General features: G+C 46.0%; 1 protein-coding gene across 2 annotated transcripts in view; it reads right to left on the bottom strand.

The window, feature by feature from the left end:
• Positions 1-336: 336 nt before the first annotated feature.
• The window catches only part of STAB2 (stabilin 2), a 172,172-nt gene continuing 150,105 nt past the window's right edge, over positions 337-22,403 (bottom strand). Inside the window, exons 59-68 of one of the 2 annotated variants that reach the window (XM_059886141.1) lie at positions 22,094-22,235; positions 17,426-17,559; positions 15,228-15,393; positions 14,978-15,084; positions 10,605-10,724; positions 9,690-9,830; positions 6,334-6,441; positions 5,386-5,514; positions 4,336-4,452; positions 337-875 (exon numbers count right to left, since the gene is read on the bottom strand). In XM_059886141.1, coding sequence (XP_059742124.1) covers positions 825-875; positions 4,336-4,452; positions 5,386-5,514; positions 6,334-6,441; positions 9,690-9,830; positions 10,605-10,724; positions 14,978-15,084; positions 15,228-15,393; positions 17,426-17,559; positions 22,094-22,235 — 1,215 coding nt within the window. In that variant the 3' untranslated portion in view covers positions 337-824. The remainder of the gene's footprint in view (positions 876-4,335; positions 4,453-5,385; positions 5,515-6,333; positions 6,442-9,689; positions 9,831-10,604; positions 10,725-14,977; positions 15,085-15,227; positions 15,394-17,425; positions 17,560-22,093; positions 22,236-22,403) is intronic. The other variant, NM_001206679.2, reaches the window with a different exon arrangement.

Below are 22,403 nucleotides of genomic sequence, written 5' to 3'. Positions count from 1 at the left end.
TTTTTGAGGAACTGCTGGACTGTTTTCCACGGTAGGGGCACAATTTTACATTCCTACCAACAAAGTAGAAGGGATCCAGTTTCTCCACACCCTCGAGGATACTGGTTATTGTCTGTGTTTTAAGGATGGCCGTCCTCGTGGGTGTGAAGTGGTATCTCCTTGTGGTTATTATGTCTTCTTCACACAAACAAGCAAACCAAACAGAATTAAGAAAGAAGCACTCATAATGCAGATGTTGGCTAACTAACAGCCCTAATGAGCCCTAATGAGTTGATTTTACCTTCAGAGTTTGACCCCTCCTATGGCAAATGGTTGATTTGTTTCCCAGACACTGGATTTGTTCCACTGACTTTATTTCTGTTCTGTAACCAATAATTGAGCACATTTCACATGCCACACACTGTGCTGGGTGCCAAGATAAAAAGACGAATGAGGAAGGTCTCTACCTTCGGAAGCTTACAGTCTTTTTTTTTTTTTTGGAAGCTTACAGTCTTAACAGGGAAATAAGACAAGGTCACTAGAGTGCTGGGCAAAAGGTAAAAGGTGCTACTGAAGGTTAGGGAAGATAGCAGAGGGTCAGGGAGGGAGCAGTCCCCTGGGTGGTGGGTAGGCTTAATATGGTCTCTCACCCACAGAAACAGAATATCCCCTGGATCAACTGAAGCGATGAGGTATGGCTTGAGTGCTCCAGACTTTGAAATGTTAAAGGAGCTTACATTTCCCACAGTCAACTGGGGCTGAGGATTCACAGTTGATGGCCTTTCTGAGGTGGCTCTGGGGACCCAGGTGGCAGCGGTGATGTCTGGAGGGGGCAGGTCCAGCCCTCATAGTGCCCCCAGGGGGTCACTGCTGTCCAGCAGCTGGTCGGCAGGGTCCTGGAAAAGAGAAGTCTGTGAACCAGGCAGAAGGTGCATCCTTCGAGGTTGAACATAATATTGGCTACTGGTCTTAGGCCTTGGCGGGTTTAGGGCACACTGGTTGTTTAGTTGCTAAGTCATGGCCAACTCTTTGGTGACCCCGTGGACTAGCCCACCAGGCTACTTTGTCCATGTGATTTTCCAAGCAAGAATACTGGAGTGGGTTGCCATTTCCTTCTCCAGGGGATCTTCCCGACCCAGGGATTGAACCTGTATCTCCTGTATTGGCAGGTGAATTCTTTACCACTGAAGCCCTGGGGAAAGCCCTTAGGACATGCTACCCCCAATCCAGTAACTTGGCTTGTTATATGTCAAACTGAAGGAATTCTTTTACATGACAGAAGCAGGAAGGTCACTCTGACTAACTCTGCCCCCTACCCTTTTCCCCTGAAACAGGTAATAAAATTCCCTCATGAAATTTTTAGAGGAAAGAAGATGCATCACTTCTGGGGAGCTGGGGGCCAAGAAACCTGTACAAACAAACCTTGTTCACTAACCCTTATCTTCCTAGTGACTTCTTCACCATTTACTACCTCTAGGTCCAAAGCTCTCTCGTCAATTCCTCACACATTTAGTCTAAAAGGTGCAAAGGCTTCCTGTTCTGGTCCCTTCTTTGGGTCTTCATTTTCTCATGAAGGCTCCCATGTACACATAAATGTTCAATAAAATATATATGTTCTTCTGTGAGTCTGTCTTTACCAGTTTACTTTTCAGGCCCAGCCACGAATCATCAGAGGGTCAAGGAAAACTTTTCCTCTCTTTCAGCCTAAAAACACTATTTTTCCTGCAGTCTCTTGTGAATACATCCGGTGGGAGCGAGGGTGGCTTCACGCTGCTGTCCTGGCTCGTGGCCTGAAGATGGGGTATGGTCTCGGCCTGAACATGTGGACAAGTCATTTCACCTCTGCAGAATTTTTCTCATGTATTAAGGGGCCTAATAATATTTACCTGACAGGGAGGTGTGTGAATTAAGTTAGATACTACTCTAAGGAAAATAAAACCACCCCACAAAACATGGCTGTTACTCTGGTTACAAAAAAAATCCTTTCCGGTTGACAGTTCATCCTGAACTGGGTCTGATCAGAAGCAACAGTCCAGAGGCGGCCTCCTGAACCTCCTGCTGTCTGTGGCTCTGATCAGACCGCAGCTCTGTCCATTCACATAATGGATGCTCACAATGTGTGGATTGGCTCCAGGTCGTCTAGAGGCAACATCTGCTCCTTCAGTATAAAAGGCATGAGAATAAAGCAGATTTGGGGCTGGTGCCCTCAGCTTAGGATTCCTGTAACTGGAATATTTTTGCCACCTGGTCTGATTAGGAAGGTTGAACCGAGTCCTGTCTCTTAGGGTACTCTCACCTGCCTCAGGTGAGTATTCCATTGACAGTGCTCATGGGGCCCCGAGAAAAGCCAGACAGCTGAGAGGCCATGGAGAGCCCTGAACAGAATATGAAATTTTTCCCCTTGCTTTTATGTTACTTTTTAAAATTTTATTTTATTTTTAAACTTTACAATATTGTATTGGTTTTGCCATATATCGAAATGAATCCACCACAGGTATACATGTGCTTCCCATCCTGAACCCTCCTCCCTCCTCCCTCCCCATACCATCCCTCTGGGTCGTCCCAGTGCACCAGCCCCAAGCATTTGGACTCCCCTTGCTTTTAAAATGAGGTTGATTTCCATATCACAAGGCTTATAGAAATAGATGGTTAATAAATGCAGCTTAACTGAACTTGCCCTTGAATCTGGACTAGAAACTTTTACATGGGTTTGATTAAAAAGCAATAGGACTTATGATCTGATTATTTTCCGTATTGCAAATATATTAAATCTACGTTACCACAGGCACTGAGAACCATGGGAGAGTTGCATTTGGTTCACTAGAAAAATAACAACAAGTGTTGCATTCTATAAGCTTAAAATGGTACAATAGAATGCTGTAATGTTTCAATGCCAACTTATAAAAATTCAGTATAGCCACTGCCCCGTGGACTTCAGGTGCATCACCCTCCCAGTGTGGATATGTTCACCACCCTGGAAGATGTCTGAACCCCCTACCACTGGGATTTATGGATGATGGTAGAATAGAAGGATTTGAGCTCACCTCTTATGAAAACACCAAAATTACAAGTAAGGCTTTCATTCAGATTTAACAGAGAAATCAAAAGCTTTGCAGACAAGCAAAAGCTAAGAATTCAGCACCACCAGACCACCTTTCTAACAAATGCTAAAGGAACTACTCTTAAGTGGACAAGGCCACAACTAGAAACAAAATTATGACTAGAAAAGCTCATTGGTAAAGGCAAACATCCAGTAAAGGATGGATATCACACAGAAGTGATATCAAAACCAGCAGTCATGAGGAGAACACAAATGCAGGATATGGGAAATGTATTTGAAATTAAAAGACCAGCAAGTTAAGATAATCTTGTTTATATATGGACTGCTATAACAAAACATCACGGTAACTACAAACTGAAATCTATAATAGATTACACACACATTTAAAAAAAGGGGGGGGAATTTTTATGGAGACTTCCTCACATCGACTATCAGCTACATTTCTGGCCTCTCCCTCTGGAGAGTGAAGGGTTGAACTGAAAAATCCCAACCTTCGAATCATGGTTTGGTCTTTCTGGTGACCAGAAGGCATACAGGAGCCAACCCAGAATCTCAGAACAAAAGATGCCCCTGGTATTCTCACCACTTAAGAAATCAGAGGAGTTTATGAGCTCTGGGGCAAAGACCAGTATGTTTTCTCTTATTTCACTCTTAGCTTCTCAGTCCAGACCTGGTAACATAGGCAGAGTGTGTCTCGCACATTTGATGTGAATGGGTTCCCTGCCACAGCGCTGCGGTCAGTGGCGGCTCCATCCAAGCTCAAGGGTCACTAATTCTAGAAACAAGTGGCCCTTTCTTGGAAGACCAGAGCAGGACCCATGCCCCTAGATAAAAAAAAAAAAACCTCGTCAAAGAGACGTAGCTCCTAAAGTAAGAAGCAGCTCTGACAACAGGCAGAAGAATCCCGGACAACAGTGTAAATGTTGAAGCAGTTTCAGGTCTTCCTTTGAGCCTGCTACCTCGTCAGTGGTTGTGGCAGAATTCAGCCCAAGGTTTCTTCTCCTTGTCACCTCTCACCCGGTCCCAAGGTTGGGGTTGTGCAACCCCTAGTTCTTTTCTAGATCTAACCGATGGACGCCTCTGCAATCCACAATCCACCCAGGAGAGCTCAGAACACAGAACGACCACAGGGCTTCACCCAGCTTGCTTCTAGGCTTGTAGCCTGGAGACGTGTCCTAGAAGTGAGATTTCTTGGCGCAGTGCTCTACACAGGTCTGCTGAAAGACATCATTGCCCTACCCGCCGCCCCCCACCAACCTCAGCTGAACCTGTTTTAGATGAAAAGACAAACTCACTGTGAACGGGTCGTAGGAAGGTTCCGGGGTTGCTGAAGTTGTGCTCTCGTACATGGGGTTCGAGATATTCTCGGGCTGCTGCTTGCCAAGAGCTGCAACGTCAATGTCCTCTTCCGACTGCTCGGACAGACAAGCACAGGGCTGAGCACCACGAAGTCCCCAAGGTAGGGTGTCGCAGCCAAGTCGGAAGCTAAGGCAAGCCCCGCCCCCACCTCCACCTCCGGGAACTTTTCTGTTGTCCTTTTATTGAGATCTGATCTAGATGTAATATCATGCACCAATCTTAAGTGTTCAGCTCAATGACTTCTTAAATATGTTCACCCATGTGTGACCACCACCCAAATCAGCATACAGGGCATCTCCATCCTCCAGGAGGTGCCCTCATGCCCCCTGCCTGCCAATATCTGGTCCCACCCATGGTAAACTGCTTTTCTGACTCCCATCACCTGGAATGGTTTTACCTATCCTTGAACTTAGTATAAAAGGAATCGTGCAGCATGGCACTTTTGTTAAATGTGGTGTATATAATCCTTGTATAGGTTATCTGCCAGAAGGAAGTGACCTACTGCTTGGGGGCTGCAGCCGTATCCGGCCCGCAGGGTCTCCCATGGTGAACTAAGACCCACTGACCTGGATGTGGGTTCAGCTGTTCAAATAGGGCCAGTGTGTTTCACTGGCTGTGACCTGAGGCCTCTGGCTGTGCAGACCCCCAACGTGTCCCCACCCTCAGAGTCAGCTTTGAAGCTTGTCTTGTGATTCCTCCAAGGTGAGTGGCCTCCTGGGCCCCTGGTGAATTTGGCTCCAAGCCACACCTGTGGCATGAAGGGCTACTGGCTGCCCTTCGCCCTCCTCCATCCTCTGATTCAGCCAGGTAGAGGGCCCTGGAGCTGCCACTGCTGATCTCTTCGGGGCAGAGGCCCCATCCAGGAGACAGGAAAAGTGTGCCAAGTGCTCATCGAGGAAGCAGCCGGTCTGCTGGAGTAGCCCAGAGCTGGAGCTGGGTTTCAGAATGGACCCCCATCCCCATGGTCCTGTTTTTCTCTGTCTTACCTCAAAATGCTGGAAGCCAATCGTTCTCCGGTTTAGTCGAAAGTAGGAGTACACTGCCAAAGCAATGGCTCCGATGACCAGGATGATGGCAAAGAACACCCCTGTTCCCAGGCCGGTGTGGCCTGGCGTCTACACACAGAAAGGGCAGCGGTTGGTACCAGAACTAGTGACTTCCCCATAGAGGCATGCTTCCTGGAGCCCACCCCATTCTGGCTTGCCTGAGGCATCTTGTGCCGGCTGGGATAAAAATAATGATAAAGCTGTCAATATGTTTCTAGCCCTTACTACTTCCAGGGTCTGTTCTAAGCCCCCTTACATAAAATAATCCAATTAAATGTATAATAACACAAAGAGATAAGAACAGTTTCTACTGTTTCCATTTTTATACAGGAGAACAGAGACACAGAGAGGGTAAGCACTTGCCCAGTGTCACACAGCCCGTAAGTGGTAGAGGTGGGCTTTGAAGCCAGCCTGGTTTTGGAGCTTCATACCTTTAGAACAAAGTTAGAAAACTAACATCACCACCAACTGACCACAGCCAGCTGACCAACTCTTATAAAGCAAGTGCCAGGAACTGTCTTTATTATTTTACATTAACTCATTGTCTTTCCAAGAATCCAGGGAAGAAGGCATTTTGACCTCCATTTTGCAGATAAGAAAAATGAGGCTCGATGATGTTTCTGGGGCTTGTCTGAATTCACATGGTTACGAGGTGGAGGGGCTCAGGATTTTCACTCCCCTTCCAGTGGTTTCTCCACTGGCACTTCCTGCCCTTTTCATTCAGCAAATATTGGTGCTGACACGTGTTATGTCACTGACACACTGGATGCGGGCTGGGCATCCCTGAGGCCAGCTGCCATGGATGGGGTGGCAGGGCTCCCAGGAGTAGCTCGCTACTTGGGGAGTGGACATCGAGGCTCCTCCTTACCAGGAATGCTGTATACTCACCCCTGGGATAGAGGGAGCTTTTAAAGGCTTGGAAATGACATGAATAATTCCATTGGAGGCAAAGATGTCCCACTGCAGAATGGCTCTTCCATCCACGAACCTGGTCTCCTAAGGAGGTGAAAAGAGGGCTGTCTATCAGATATCTCTGACTATCTGATTCTTTCTTTCCATGTGGGCAGACTTAGCAGCAGCAGCAGCAGCCCTTCCATGGAAGAAAGTTGTCCAGTTTCCCTGAGGTCCGGGAGCCTGGGTTTCAGGCCCATCCTCACTGATGGGCAGTATGGGGCTTGTGCTCGCCCTCTGGACAGCCCAGAACAGTACATTAGTAGTTCTTGTGCCAACAAACTGTTCTGGGCTGCAGAGAACCCAGGAGGTCATTCTATCCAGCCCTCTTGTTTAACAGATGAGGGGTCAGAAGGAAAATGGTGTGATCACATAGTTCGTGATCACACATACCAAGATCACATAGGTAGTAGGTGGCAAACCCCATGCCCCAATTCCAGACCCACTGCTGTGAACATCACACCACACAAGAAAGGGATGTTAAGTGAGCTAATTCCTCGCTAATCAAAGTGTGAGCCACTGGCTTGTGGTGTGGGCACACCACACAAGAAAGGGATGTTAAGTGAGCTAATTCCTCGCTAATCAAAGTGTGAGCCACTGGCTTGTGGTGTGGGCAGACACCCGGGAATTGATTAGAAATGCAGAACCTGGGGCCCCACAACCCACCTGCTGAATTACAATATGCATTTTAACAAACTCATAAGTGATTTAAGTGCCTGTTAAAGTTTGAGAAGTACTGGTCTAAAGTACTGATCTTCAATAATAAAGATCATTTATTAGGTAAGTATTAAAAGTATTCATTAGGGCTTCCCTGGTGGTCCAATGATTAGAAGTCAGTCCACCTTCCAGTGCAGGGGACGCAGGTTCGATCCCTGGCCCAGGAAGATCCCACGTGCCTTGGAGCAACTGGACCCAGGTGCCACAATTACTGAACCCGTGCCCTAGAGCCTGCAAGCCACAAATACTGAGCCCATACACCATAATTGCTGAAGCCTGTGTGCCCCAGAGCCCATGCTCTGCAACAAGAGAAGCCACTGCAATGAGAAGCCCATGTGCAGCAACGAAGACCCAGTGCAGCCAAAAATAACTAAATAAAATTTAAAAAATACTCAGTGTTTATAAAAAATATTCATTTAGCCCTTGCTACATGTCAGATACCATTATCACATGTCAAAATCCCTGAATCACTGAATCTCCATAAAAGCATATGATCTGACAAAACCACAATGAGGTATCACTTCACACCAGTGAGAATGGCCATCATCAAAAAGTCTACAAATAATTATTAATGCTGTTGAGGGTGTGCAAAAAAGGGAACCCTCCTACAGTGCTGGTGGGAATATAAATTGGCGCAACAACTATGGAGAACAGTATGGAGTTTCCTCAAAATACTAAAATTAGAGCAACCACATGATCTTGCAACCCCACTCTTGGGCAAATTGCTAGAGAAAACCATAATTCCAAATGATACATGCAGCCTAATGTTTATGGTAGCACTATTACAGTAGCCAAGACTTGGAAGCCACTTAAATGAGCATCAACAGATGAATGAATAAAGAAGATGTGGTACATATAAACAATGGACTATTACTCAGCCATAAAAAGAATGAAATAGTGCCATCTGCAGCAACATGGATGGACCCAGATTATCTTAGTAAGTCAGAAAGGTAAATTTTGAATGTGTCATATATGGAATCTAAAAGAAAAAGATGAACTTGTCTCCAAAACAGAAATAGACTCATAGACTATTTCTGTAAACTTATGGTTAAAATTTGACAGCATATTTAAAAGCAGAGACATTACTTTGCCAACAAAGGTCTGTCTAGTCAAGGCTATGGTTTTTCCAGTGGTCATGTATGGATGTGAGAGTTGGACTGTGAAGAAAGCTGAGCGCTGAAGAATTGATGCTTTTGAACTGTGGTGTTGGAGAAGACTCTTGAGAGTCCCTTGGACTGCAAGGAGATCCAACCAGTCCATCCTAAAGGTCCGTCCTGGGTGTTCATTGGAAGGACTGATGTTGAAGCTGAAACTCCAATACTTTGGCCACCTGATGCGAAGAGCTGACTCATTTGAAAAGACCCTGATGTTGGGAAAGATTGAGGGCAGGAGGAGAAGGGGACGACAGAGGATGAGATGGTTGGATGGCATCACCGACTCAATGGACATGGATATTGGTAGACTCCGGCAGTTGGTGATGGACAGGGAAGCCTGGCGTGCTGCGGTTCATGGGATTGCAAAGAGTTGGATGCGACTGAACGACTGAAATGAACTGAATGGTTAACAAAATGGAAAGGTGGGAGGAGGGATAGATTAGGAGTACAGGATTAACATACATAATGTGAAAAAAGTGTCAGTTGTGTCTGACTCTTTGTGACCCCACAGACTGTAGCCTGCCAGGCTTCTCTGTCCATGGAATTCACCAGGCAAAAATACTGGAGTGGGTAGCCATTCCCTTCTCCAAGGTTCCTTCTCACAGGAACTATATAGTTCCCTGTGCTATTGTCTGAGCCACCAATTGGTCAGAGGGTCAATATTTTGTAATAACTTATATAGGAAAAGAACCTGAAAATACGTATATACCTGAATATATCTATAAAAAACTGAATCATCTTGCTGTGCTCCTAAAACTAATACAACATGTAAATCAACTAGACTTCAGTTGAAAGAATACTTTAGAAGCCTCTGATTTGAACATCATGGTCATGTTACCACCACCACTATCACCACTTCTAATATCACAACCACCACCATCATCCCCACCATCGTCATTGCAATTATCAACACCACCATTATCAAAATAATTTCACTGTTACCATCATAAGCATCATCACTGCTATCGCCATCATCAACACATCACCAACACCCCTGTCTTTCAGATGAGGAAATTGGGACCCAGAGAAGTTCAGACAAGTTACCTAAAGTCCTAGAGCTAGTGGGCGGCAGACATACTAAGGTCATTTGACTTCAAGGCTCACGTGTTAATACCTGGGATAGGCTGAAAATCTGACAGAAATAAAGGCAGAGAATCAGACAGCTTTAGAATGGTTTCATTTATAGGTCCTCATTATCAGCTTCTGGGGCTGGCGGTCACCAGGGGCTTAGTGCTCAAGGAGTAGGGGCTGCCTGACAGTCAGTATGGTGTGTTCTGGTGTTCAGCCAGTACCATCTTACTGTAGCTTTAGAGTTTTCTTTCACATTATAAGCGTTGCCATCTATTAAGCACCTACTCTATGCTAGAAACTTTGCATTTATTATCTCCATTTCTCCCAATAAGCCCAGAAGACTTTTCATACCAGTTGGCGCTGGTCCTGGCTGGAGGTGATGAGCAGCTGGCTTCCCAGCCTCGTGTGCACGATGGTACCATTGACAAGGTCATTGTAAAAAAAGATGTTGATGTTGGAGAGGTGGTGCTCTATGTCCCGCCCAGACAGGGTCTAAGAGGAGAGGAGAGACATAAGAATGGTCTTTAAAAGTCAAGCAATATTTTTTCATTTTCGTGATAAGGATGACACAGAAAAAAAAAATCACTTCTCAAGGCCTTGACTTTTCTGCCTCTACTTGGAAGTCATTTTAATGGTCTAAGCAAAGCTTCCCAGTGATGTCCTGAGAGGAGTGGGTCTCGAGTGGGTAACAAGTGAGCAGAGGTATTGCTTTTCTCAGCCCTCAGTGGGATAAGGGCTCGAGGCTGTCGGAGCCTGTGGGCAGACTTAATAAACGCTGCCAGCTCCTCTGTGTGCCATGACACGAAGGAGGTTGGTGTGGTAGATCAGTTGCATCCCTGGCCCCAGTTCTTCACCTCTCCCTGTATCCTTGCCCTTTGCCCTATAACTCTGAGGGCCTCCCACTCTGGCTTTGGGTTCAGCTACGTGACTTTTTGGGTGTGTGGTATGTTAGCAAATGAGACCAGACAGGGTCTTAGAAAGTGCTGGCATTTTCTGCCAGAAGAACATGCCTGAGATAACCTGCTGAAGCCTGAGAGCCCTGTGGAGCAGAGTCCCAGACAGGCCAGGCTAGATCGGCTGATGGCCAGCCCAGCTCAGACACGCAAGCATGCCTGGCCAAGCCCAGAACTGCCAGTTGATCTGCAGCTGTGTGAGCCACATAAATGTAGCTACTGCACTGTGGGGTCATTTGTGACACTGCATCGTTGAGGTGATAACTGATACTGCCTAGAAGCACTAAACGCAGATACCAGGAACCCAGCTCACCTCGTTTTCCCCGAGCCCACCGTTCTGGGGCACAAAGAGGGTGCTTCGGATTGACAGGTCAGTCAGGTGTTTCAGGAATGCCCGGCCTCTGGCTGAGCTGTTGGAATACACCAGCACTTCCTGGGGATAGGAAGGAGGTGGTCAGAAGGGTCAGCGTGGTGTTTAGGGAGGGACTGGCTGGAGAGGGCGGCATCACCCCTTTGGAGTATTCCTGATGATCACCCCAGCTCAGGCTGCCACTCATCTGCTCATCTTTCTGACTGCCCCTTGGGAAAATTTTAGGAGGATTTTTCCTTTCCTTGATAAATCTTATGGTCCTAAGACACAGCCAGATCACAGGCCATTCTCAACAAGGCAGCTTGTGTAGGCTTTGAAATCTTAAGTGAATTCCGGAGTCTTCTTTTGCCAAAAATTTGCAAGGCGCCCGCTTCACCCAGAGGAAAAGCCAAAGTCCTTACAGTGCCCACGAGGCCCAAACCACCTGGAGTCTTGCTCCTCTGACCCTGCACCCAGCTGTCCTCTTGCTCACCCTGCCCCAGCCACACTGGCCTCCTTGACGTTCCTCAGGCTTGCTCAGCAACGTCCTGCCTTTCATCCTTTGCCTGGCTGTTCCTTACGCCTGGAATATTCTTCCTTGAAATCTGCATGGCTAACTTCCTCTCTTCTGTCCACACTTTGTTTACATCTTACCTTCTCACTAAGGCCTTCTCTCATCACTCTAGGCAACATGGGAACCCTGTGGGTCCCCTCCCCACCCCCATAGTCTAGATCACCTTCTAGCATTCAATACTATTCGCTTTATTCTGTTTCTTGTCTGTTTTGTTCACTGATATATCTCAAGCACATTGTTAAGTACTCAATAAATATTCACTGAACAGATTTTAAGAAATCGCACTATGCACTTCAGCACTGTCATCGTGCAGAGAGCCCTGCTGCTGCCCAGAGAAGTTGAGAATTTGCTGAAGGGCACACAGCCAGTGGGTTTTGTTCTACAAAGTCTTATCTGAGATGCTGTCACAAGCCACACTCCCACACAGCACAAACATTGGTTTGGGTGTTCATCTTTAGAATATTTACAGTAACCCTGAGTTTTTAGGCTAGTTAAGTGGTCTGTGGACAAAGACTCACTATTTTGGGGTCCTGGGTCTAGCTTCTGCCCTGTTCCTACAAGCCCTGTACTTATGCTCTGTCCCCTCTCCTTGGCTGTGTCCTTGACCTTGCTAAGCCTCAGTTTCTTTATCTGCAAAATGGAAATAATGGCAAAAGTGACTTCATAAGGTTGCATAAGGATTTATTCTGTGTAACAAGTATTACTGAGCACCTACTATATGCTAGCCACAAGGCGGAGAAAATAATTTCCCTTATGGAGCTTATGTTTTGTGAAGCAAGTGAAAAGTAACCTGAACGGCCTCAGAGAATGCCTCGTGTGAAGAAAATGCACAGGACATGTTAGCTATTGTTATTATTGCTGTTATTAATATCAAAGCTCAGTTCTTTGATAAGTTCAGTTCAGTTGCTCAGTTGTTCAGTTGTGTTTGACTCTTTGTGACCCCATGGACTGCAGCACACCAGGCTTTCCTGTCCATCACCAACTCCTGGAGCTTGCATATACTCATGTGCATCGAGTCAGTGATGCCATCCAACCATCTCATCCTCTGTCATCCCCTTCACCTCCTGCCTTCAGTCTGTCCCAGCTGCTGCTGCTAAGTTGCTTCAGTCGTGTCCGACTCTGTGTGACCTCATGGACTGCAGCCCACCAGGCTCCCCCATCCCTGGGATTCTCCAGGCAAGAACACTAGAGTGGGTTGCCATTGCCTTCTCCATCTGTCCTAGCATTAGGGTCTTTTCCAGTGAGTCAGTTCTTCACATCAGGTGGCCAAAGTATTGGAGTTTCAGGTTCAGCATCAGCCCTTCCAATGAATATTCAGGACTGATTTCTTTTAGGATGGACTGGTTTGAGCTCCTTGCAGTCCAAGAGACTCTCAAGAGTCTCCTCCAACACCACAATTCAAAAGCATCAATTCTTTGGTGCTCAGCTTTCTTTATAGTCCAACTCTCACATCCATACATGACTACTGGAAAAACCATAGCTTTGACTAGATGGACCTTTGTTGGCAAAGTAATGTCTCTGCTTTTTAATATGCTGTCTAGGTTGGTCATAACTTTTTTTTTCAAGGAGCAAGCCTCTTTTAATTTCATGGCTGCAGTCAACATCTGCAATGATTTTAGAGCACAAGAAAATAAAGTCTCTCACTGTTTCCATTGTTTCCCCATCTATTTGCCATGAAGTGATGGGACCAGATGCCATGATCTTAGTTTGGTGAATATTGAGTTTCAAACCAACTTTTTCACTCTCCTCTTTCACTTTCATCAAGAGGCTCTTTAGTTCTTATTCGCTTTCTGCCATAAGAGTGGTGTCATCTGTATATCTGATGTTATTGATATTTTTCCCAGCAATCTTGATTCCAGCTTGTGCTTCATCCAGCCCAGCATATCACATGATGTACTCATATAAGTTAAATAAGCAGGGTGACAATATACAACCTTGATGTACTCCTTTCCCAATTTGGAACCAGTCTGTTATTCCATGTCTGGTTCTAACTGTTGCTTCTTGACCTGCATACAGATTTCTCAGGAGGCAGGTCAGGTGGTCTGGTATTCCCATCTCTTGAAGAATTTTCCACAGTTTATTGTGATCCACACAGTCAAAGGCTTTGGTGTAGCAGAAGTAGATAGTTTTCTGGAACTCTCTTGCTTTTTTGATGATCTAATGGATGTTGGAAATTTGATCTCTTTTCTAAATCTAGCTTGAACACCTGGAAGTTCATGGTTCATGAACTGTTGAAGCCTGGCTTGGAGAATTTTGAGCATTACTTTGCTAGTGTATGAGATGAGTGCAATTGTGAGATGAGTGCAATTGTGCAATAGTTTGAACATTCTTTGGCATTACCTTTCTTTGGGATTGGAATGAAAATTGACCTTTTCCAGTCTTGTGGCCATTGCTGAGTTTTTCAAATTCGCTAGTATATTGAGTGCAGCACTTTAACAGTATGGCGCAACTGGAATTCCATCACTTCCACTAGCTTTGTTCATAGTAATGCTTTCTAAGGCCCACTTGACTTCACATTCCAGGATGTCTGGCTCTAGGTGAGTGATCACACCATCATGGTTACCTGGGTCATGAAGATCTTTTTAATATATTTCTTCTGTGTAGTCTTCCCATCAGTTCAGTTCAGTTCAGTTCAGTTGCTCAGTTGTGTCCAACTCTTTGTGACCCCATGAATTGCAGCATGCCAAGCCTCCCTGTCCATCACCAACTCCCGGAGTTCACCCAAACCCACGTCCATTGAGTTGGTGATACCATCCAGCCATCTCATCCTCTGTCATCCCCCTTTCCTCCTGCCCCCAATCCCTCCCAGGATCAGAGTCTTTTCCATGAGTCAACTATTTGCATGAGGTGGCCGAAGTACTGGAGTGTCAGCCCCAGCATCATTCCTTCCAAAGAACACCCAGGACTGATCTTTAGAATGAACTGGTTGGATCTCCTGGCAGTCCATGGGACTCTCAAGAGTCTTCTCCAACACCACAGTTCAAAAGCATCAATTCTTTGGTGCTCAGCTTTCTTCATAGTCCAACTCTCATATTCATAGTCAACACCAATTCTTTCTCTAACAGGGACTTTCTCTTCATTGGACATGACTTGTAGCATATTAAAGTGACTTTAAATGCAGTGCAGGAATTCCCTGGTGGGCTAATGGTTAGGACTCAGTGCTTTCACTGCTGAGGGTGTGGGTTTGATCCTTAGTTGGGGAACTAAGATCTTGCAAGCCATGTAGCATGGGCAAAACTAAATTTTTTTTTTTTTAAAGATAAAAGTACAGTGAAGAATGCAAGTTGACTATATATTGAGAATTTGGCCACTGGGTGATCACCAGGCAGACTTAACTGTGCCCCACCCTGTCCATGAAGACAGAAGAGCAACTTATTTCTACAGGGCAGACTCTGAAGCTGCTGTAGTCGCAAACAGATAGATGAGTTACCAGCTAACACCAGGATAGCATTTTCCATCTGCTGGCCACAGGGCTAAGCACTTTACAAATATCAAGTCATTTATTTATCACCTTACCCTATGAGATTGTGTCATCTCCATTTTACAGATGAGCAAACTGAGGCCCAGAAGGGAAAGCAACTCATTTAAGGTGACGCACCAAGTAAGTGGCAAATCTAAGTGTCAAATTTGGGCAGTGCGGCTGTGTCCACACTCTCAACCGTGACTGTGAGCCTCCGCCTTCTCTCAAGGACTAGACTCTCTCATATCTGCTTTGAGTTCACCCCTCCACCCCAAGGTGAAAGCGAACAGATGTGGTACAGACCTTTAGGAAGTTTGTGAGTGAGGGGAAGGACATTAGGACCTGCAACAGATTTCCACTGCACGAGAAGCCATCTCCCACGTAGCCCACCTTGCAGGTGCAGTTCACATCTGGAAGGCAGAAACACACAGAGTCACACTGGTGCGGCAGGCGTCTTGGCTACCCCATCTCACGCTGGGAGGTTGGCCAGCCCAGCTGAGGAAGGCTTAGCAGCTGCATGGCCTGGAATCTGAAGCAAGGTTGGGGCCATTACCTTTCATCCGGTAGCAGAAGACATCCCACATCTCGCTCTTGTTGTTTCTTGGTCCATAGTCCACTATCCCAACGATACCAGAGCCGCAGTTCTGGGAGGCATAGGATGTGGGGTAGGCTACTCGCCCACTGTCTAGCCAACCTGCTGAGCAGAGGTGGTACTTGGCCTGTAGAGACAAAGATGGATGCTGGTCAGCTGTGATTTCATATGTATTGTGGAGTTTTGTGGCTAATGTCTGACTCCCCCATCAGACTGAAAACTCCATGGAGTCAGGAGTTATGGCTCATTTTGTCTATTGTACCCCTGTGCCTGGAACATAGTAGGTGTTCATTACATTTTTGTTGATTGAGCCACTGGATGAATGAAAGTGGTGCCTTCTCTTCCCTGTAAGTGCTCAAGTCCTTCATACCCATTTTTATTCCCTCTGCTCTTGAGAAAGGATTTACAAATAGCTAGTTACCCCTAGGTGCAAATTCCTCTGCTTATGGGTCAATGGAACTCCAGTTGATGGCCATCACTATCCTCACCATCATCATCCTCATCATGACCACCATCATGGCCAGCATCACCATCATCATCATCCCAACACTTACTGAGAGCTTATCCTGGGCCAGGTCCTTTTGCAAGCACTTTTCATGTGTCAAAACCTTTATCACCTACATCAACCCTTTGCGATAGAACCTTAAAAAAAAAGGTCTCTATAATTGAGAAAATAGAGGCGAAATGGGTTAAGTAACTTGCTCCAAGTCACAGAGCCAGCAAGTAGCAGGGCTGAGATTCAAACCCAGGCTCTCTACTCCAGAGCTCTTAATCTTAAAACCTGAGTTCCCATGTGTGTCAGTCATTCTGTCTTATTTCCTCTGAAGTGAAGTGAAGTGAAAGTCGCTCAGTTGTGTCTGACTCTTTGCGACATTGTGGACTATACAGTCCATGGAATTCTCTAGGCCAGAATACTGGAGTTCATAGCCTTTCCCTTCTCCCTGGGATCTTCCTAACCCAGGGATTGAACCCAGGTCTCCCACATTGTAGGCAGATTCTTTACCAGCTGAGTCACAAGGGAAGCCCTTGTGTGGCTTATTATCTTTAGTCCTTTATAAACATGCCAGGTGGGACAGGGGTTTCAATGCCTTGATTGAGGTCACACAATGAACAAGCAGGCATGTGTCCGCATGCTCAGTTGCTCAGTAGTGTCTGACTCTTTGCAACTCCATGGACAGTAGCCCGCCAGGCTCCTCTGTCCATGGGAATATCCCAGTAAGAATACTGGAGCAGGTTGCCATTTCCTCCTCCAGAGGATCTTCCTAACTCAGAGATTCCTAAATCCAAGTCTCCTGCAGCTCCTGCACTGGCAGGTGGATTCTTACTGCTGAGCCACCTGGGAAGCTCGAGCAAGAAGGAGAAACAAGAAATTCTGACCCTCCAAGATGCTGGGTCCTGGCATCAAGGGCTTTGTTCCTTGTAAAGAAATGTCAGGTCTGAAGATCTGGTCGTGATGGAGGTTGGAGGAAGGGCAGTAAAATCACGAGGATGGGCAGTGATCTTGTGAGCACTCACTGGTAGGCTACTCCGAGTTGCTGACCTTTCCAAATGGGCTGGGCTTCTGATGTTAGAGGCTGAGAGAGCTCTGGACAGAGCTTCATTTCCTACCTGGCTGACAGCTGGGGCAATTTCTCTGTACGCCCTTTGCAATGCCCCCAGGCATAGGGAACCTGGGCTATTCCAGAGACACTTGGCTGCCTTTGGGCTCAGGGACACCCTAGGCTTGTGGGTAACTGATCTTCTTCTGGTTTCCACCCGTGAGGTGCACACTTCCAGTCAGTGCCTCTGCCTTGGTGGTTGCATGTCATGATTGGGAGCAGACTTGTGGAGTCGGGGTATGTTGAGTCCTGGATCTGCCACTTCTTGGTTGGGTGACATTGGACATGTTACCTTTCCGAACCTCAGTTGCCCTATCTGTAAGATGGCAGTAGGAACACCTACCTCCAGGGATGTTGTAAGAATGGACGATAATGTCAGTGAAGCACCCACTCTGTGCTGACACATGACAGACCCCCAGTGGACATGCTCGGGAGCTCCCTGAACTCCCCCATCCAGGAAGGCAACAGCCAAAGACTCCCCTGTGTTAAGAGAAAGTGGCAAACCCACCATATGCACCCAGAAGACCCTGCCTGCATGGCACCCACAGACTGGCAACCCACCTTCTGGGCATAGGAGAGCTGGTTGTAGGTTGCCATAGTTGCAGCTTCCTGAGCACAGGCCTCTCTGGCTTTGTCAAAGGTCAGCTTGTACTGGCCGAGCGGGGAGCGTAGATGGAACACTCCGACGGTGGTATCTAGAAGCGGCAGGAGAGGAATTGTTCAGCCCCACACCTCAGCTGACAGTTCTCCCAGCAGAGATTTTCAAAGTGGAATGCTGGCCACATCCCAGAGTTTCTTGGGATGTCACTTTCCTTTGAGATGTCATTTAAAATACTTATTTCTTTTCTAACTATGAAAGTAGCAAGTGTTCAAGGTGGAAATGGGGCCAGACAGTAAAGAAAAGAAATAAAAAGCACCCATCTTCCTGCTCGCTGGAAATAATCATTACTCCATGGCTAACATTTTGATGTACTTCTGGTCCAGAATTTTCATTTTTGTAACTTTTAATTTTGATGTAATTTCACCCCTTCAGTCTTTTTTCTATTCATTTGCGGGTCACGTATATCACAAATACGGCAGTATGCTGCATGTATAGTTTTTAGAAGTCTTTCTTATAACATTCTTTCTGAGGATTCTTTCCCAATATTATACATTTTCTCTGACAACATGATTTTACCTTGATACTTTTAGTTGAACACTTTTTGTGAACTTCACAGCCATGAAAAAAAAATACATTAAAATGAGTTTCTGCCACAGAACACACGTATTTTCTGATTGCCATTATGCCTTTAAAAAAGTTTTCTAGCCATTTACCCCTTAGATACTAGAAAATATTCATCTTTAAAATATATGATATCTCTTTTAAACCAATTAATGCAGAGATCTGAAATAGATCAAGAACCAAGTCACATTTTTATATTGTCAAGTTCATTATCAGATGCCACTAAAAGGGTACATTCTACCCTCCAAAAAGAGCTAAGATTAAGGTTTTCTTTATTCTTTTTGGCTGCTCTGTCTGTGGGATCTTAGTTTTCTGACTAGGGATCAAACCTATGCCCCCTGCAGGGGAAGTGTGGAGACCAAACCAGTGAAAGTGAAAGTCGCTTAGTCATGTCTGATTCTTTGTCACCCCATGGACTATACAGTCCATGGAATTCTCCAGGCCAGAACACTGGAGTGGGTAGCCTTTCCCTTCTCCAGGGGATCTTCGCAACCCAGGGATTGAACCCAGGTCTCCCGCATTGCAGGCAGATTCTTTACCATCTGAGCCATAAGGGAAGCCCAAGAACACTGGAGTGGGTAGCCTATCCTTTCTCCAGCAGATCTTCCCAACCCAGGAATTGAACCAGGATCTCCTACATTACTGGCAGATTCTTTACCAACAGGAAATGCACAAGATTTTCTTCTTTGATCATAGCCAATGGTATATTCATTCCACGGCCATATAATATTGTCAGCCAGATCTGGAACATAAACACTCACCAACAGAACAGCTTGGGGAGGAATGGACAGGTGTTTAGCCTCGTATCCTTGCCATGACAATTCTTAATTGTGTCTTTGAGAGGATATAACAGTATATTCAATCATCATTTACCAATTTGTAATTTCTCATTTTTTTGTGATGTTAGGTAATGCTGGGGTGGTGTGAAGTGAAAGTGTTAGTTACTCAGTAGTGTCCGACTCCTTGTGAGCCCATGGACTATAGCGTGCCAGGCTCCTCTATCCATGGAATTCTCCTGGCAAGAATACTGAAGTGGGTTGCCATTCCCTTCTCCAGGGGATCTTCCTGACCCAGGGTTCAAACCCAGGTCTCCTGCATTGCAGGCAGATTCTTTACTGTCTGAGCCACCAGGTTAACTTTATTCAATTCTTAGATTATTCCTATAGGATGTGTCCCTTGAAATGGTGCTCTGAGTCTTGGCATGAATTATTGTATTGCTTTCCGTACACATTGCCAAACTTGTTGCCTCAAAGGCTATGCTGGTTTGCCCTCCTCTGAACTATGTGAGACTAGGCATGTCCCCCTGAGTGTGGGATGACTCTGTGACCTGCCCACCAGGACGGCTGGGCCATTATCCCAATGCTGTCTTGTCTTGCTAAGGGTAACCACTCAGCTACAACAGAAGGTGGATCCAGATGTGACTCCTGGTCGCTCAGTATCACTACCATAATTTTCTTGGTATTCATAATAAAGTAGAAGAGTGAAGCCCCCGGGAGAAGATGGGTAATGCTCTAGGCAATGAATAGATTCTGTGAGCTGTGGAAACAGGCAGGACTGGCTAAATGAACTGTGCTCTAAAGAAAAAAAAAACCCAAGTATCACTTAATTCCACATTCCTCCTGGCAAATGACTCATGAGTCAACATCTCTTATCCAGCTGATCATTCTTGACCCCATCCTACATAGCAACTGCCTACAGAATCTCTGCTTTGAAGTCCTACCATCACCTTGTGATAGAACTTGGAAGATCCACAATCACTTTGAACATAGAATGTCCCCAACCAAGCTTTCAAAGTTCTTGGGTCCCCCTCTCCCAGATTGCTTTAATACCACCATTGAATTGACCTCTCGAGATGGAAACCTTACATTATGGTGGATCCTTTCCTTTTCTTCACTCTCCATGTCTACAGAGTGCCCTTCTCTCCTGGTATCATTCCTCTTCCCAGTAGAGACCCTGCTACCTTGGGGTCATAGCCTTGATAATACACCATACCCCCTCATTGCCTCATCCTTCCCAACTACCCTTGATAATTCTCTGCTGTCCACGAGTCCTCCCAGCAGAAATGCCTTGCCAGCTCCTCTCTGCTTAATCAGCTCAAGCATCTTTTAAGCCTCCACTGTAGCCCCCGGGGAGCTGTTTCCTGCCCAAGACTGCTTATATCATTACTTTGAGGGTTAGAATTTTAACACATGAATTTGTGAGGAACACAAACATTTAGTCCATAATATGTATTAAGTCCTAAGATACCTCCAACTCATTTGGGGGATGAAATAGAGGGTATATAAGCAGGAGAAATACATAGGATATATGACAATATGTGACAGTCTCTTTTTTAAAGGAGATTCCCAGTGTAGTTGAAGCCTTTTTAAGATTAATAAAACTGGGGGAAGAAAAGTAGTAAGACAGACGATAGCAATTTATCTCATGTAAGCAAGCAGCTTTTGGCAGGCAGAGCTCTCTGCAGGAGGCCCCCTTGTCTTGTCACTAACCTTAAACCAGGCATCCCCAAGTTCTACCCATCTCCAACCCTAGACCAGCTTTCAAATCTTTTGATCACATAATACCTTCCCCTAATGTGTTGGTTTCTTCTGTAGATCGAAGAAGTAGAAATGAAGAATAAGTAATTAACAGATGACCAGATCTCTTCCCCAGCTTCCCCTTCCCCAGCTTCCCCTTCAGTCATTTCATGAACCGACTGTGTGAACAAGAGAGCATCTACAGAAAAATCATAAGAAGTCGACCTGCACACAGTGGGGGATAGTGACAACTCTGTCCCCGCTCATCGCAATGATTAACTGAGATTACGTCCCTGTTTCCCTTTCAAAGCTTTCATGGCCGAGCAGACTCGTTGGAGGTTGGTTTGGGGAGGGGGACACTGAGTCCACCACGTACCCAGATTGCTGGTACCTTTCCTTTCGACCAACGTTTGTGAATATTGATTTTGTAAGTGGTGAGCAGTGAGACCTGATTTGCTAACAATGATGTTGTTAGCATCATGATGCTAACAATGGCCAATGATGAAGGCGGGGCCTTTGGGAGATTATTAGGTAAGGAGGTTGGAACCACAATGAGTGGGCAGAGTCCTTATAAAAGGGACCCCAGAGAGCTCCCTGTTCCTTCGGCTTGTGCAGACACTAGGAGAAGTCAGTGGTCTGCAACCTGGAAGACAGTCCTCAGCAGAACCCCACCACGTGGGCACCCTGATCTCAGGTTTCCAGCCTCCAGAGCTGAGAAATAAATTTCTGTTGTTTATATGCCACCTGGGCTATATTGCAGCAGCCCAAACAGACCAAGCCAGTACATAGCAGGTGTTAAATTAACAGTTATTACTGAGATGTCAGAAAGCTGCGCCACTAAAATTACCATGTCTATAAAACAAACAGTAAATCCCGATCAGCCACAATGCACGATGCTCTGAATCGCCTTCTGAACCACTGCGGTCACTCCTTGCCCCATGTTCAGAACCCCACTCATGGGTCCCAAATGGCTTTTCTCCATCAGGGGTCAAGATGCCCCACTACCCACATCTCTGCAGTGCTACCTGGCTTTTTATTGTGTGTTATGATTCTTAGTGTGATTCTACCTGTGGGTTTATGATAAACCATTCAAATCATCCATGGAAATGAATGTAGTATATATGCTGATTGATGTGCTATTATTAAAACAACTACTAAGAAACTGCTGCTCTGCTTGTGGGAGGCACTATCTCTTTGTTATTTAATATCTTAAACTATGCTCCTCAGATTCACTTCCAATCCACAGTGGCAAGGGTTGCTAAGCAACCAGGGAAGAGTGAGTATAGTAGCCAACCTGCGAGCGAGCTCCTAGTTCTAACATTCACAGTCCAGTTCTGAGTGTACTCTGCCCCTGGACTGCAGAAGCCCACTACTTCCTGGGCAATGCATGGGCTGTTTGGTCCCAGTTTTTAAGACTTTTCCCTTTTGCTCTTACAGAGCTTCCTTCCCCAACCCTTAAGATCAGGCACTTTGGGTCAAGATCACTCTGACCTTGGAAGTGGAGGTCGGCACAGTCGGCATTGGCATGGCACTGCCCGTTGTCCTGCAGGCAGCGGTCGATGGGTAGCTGCTCTGGCTCACAGTCCAGCCCGTCTCCCACATAATGACTTTTACATTCACATTTGTGCTTGCCCTAGGGGGAGAACAGGAAAGATGAAAGAGCCTTTTCTCTGGGCCCCCAGAATCCCATGTGCTCCACGGGCTACCATCCAGCATAGGAGATGCTCAGAAGGATGAGCAACATGCCCCTCCTGGCCAGTGGGAGTTGAGTTACTGCTCTGTCTTGCTTTTGTCCAGACTC

Source organism: Bos taurus, chromosome 5 (genome assembly GCF_002263795.3).
Source record: "Bos taurus isolate L1 Dominette 01449 registration number 42190680 breed Hereford chromosome 5, ARS-UCD2.0, whole genome shotgun sequence".
NCBI lineage: Eukaryota > Metazoa > Chordata > Mammalia > Artiodactyla > Bovidae > Bos > Bos taurus.
The sequence above is the reverse complement of the archived record's forward strand: the minus strand, read 5'-3'. Positions and strand labels throughout refer to the sequence as shown.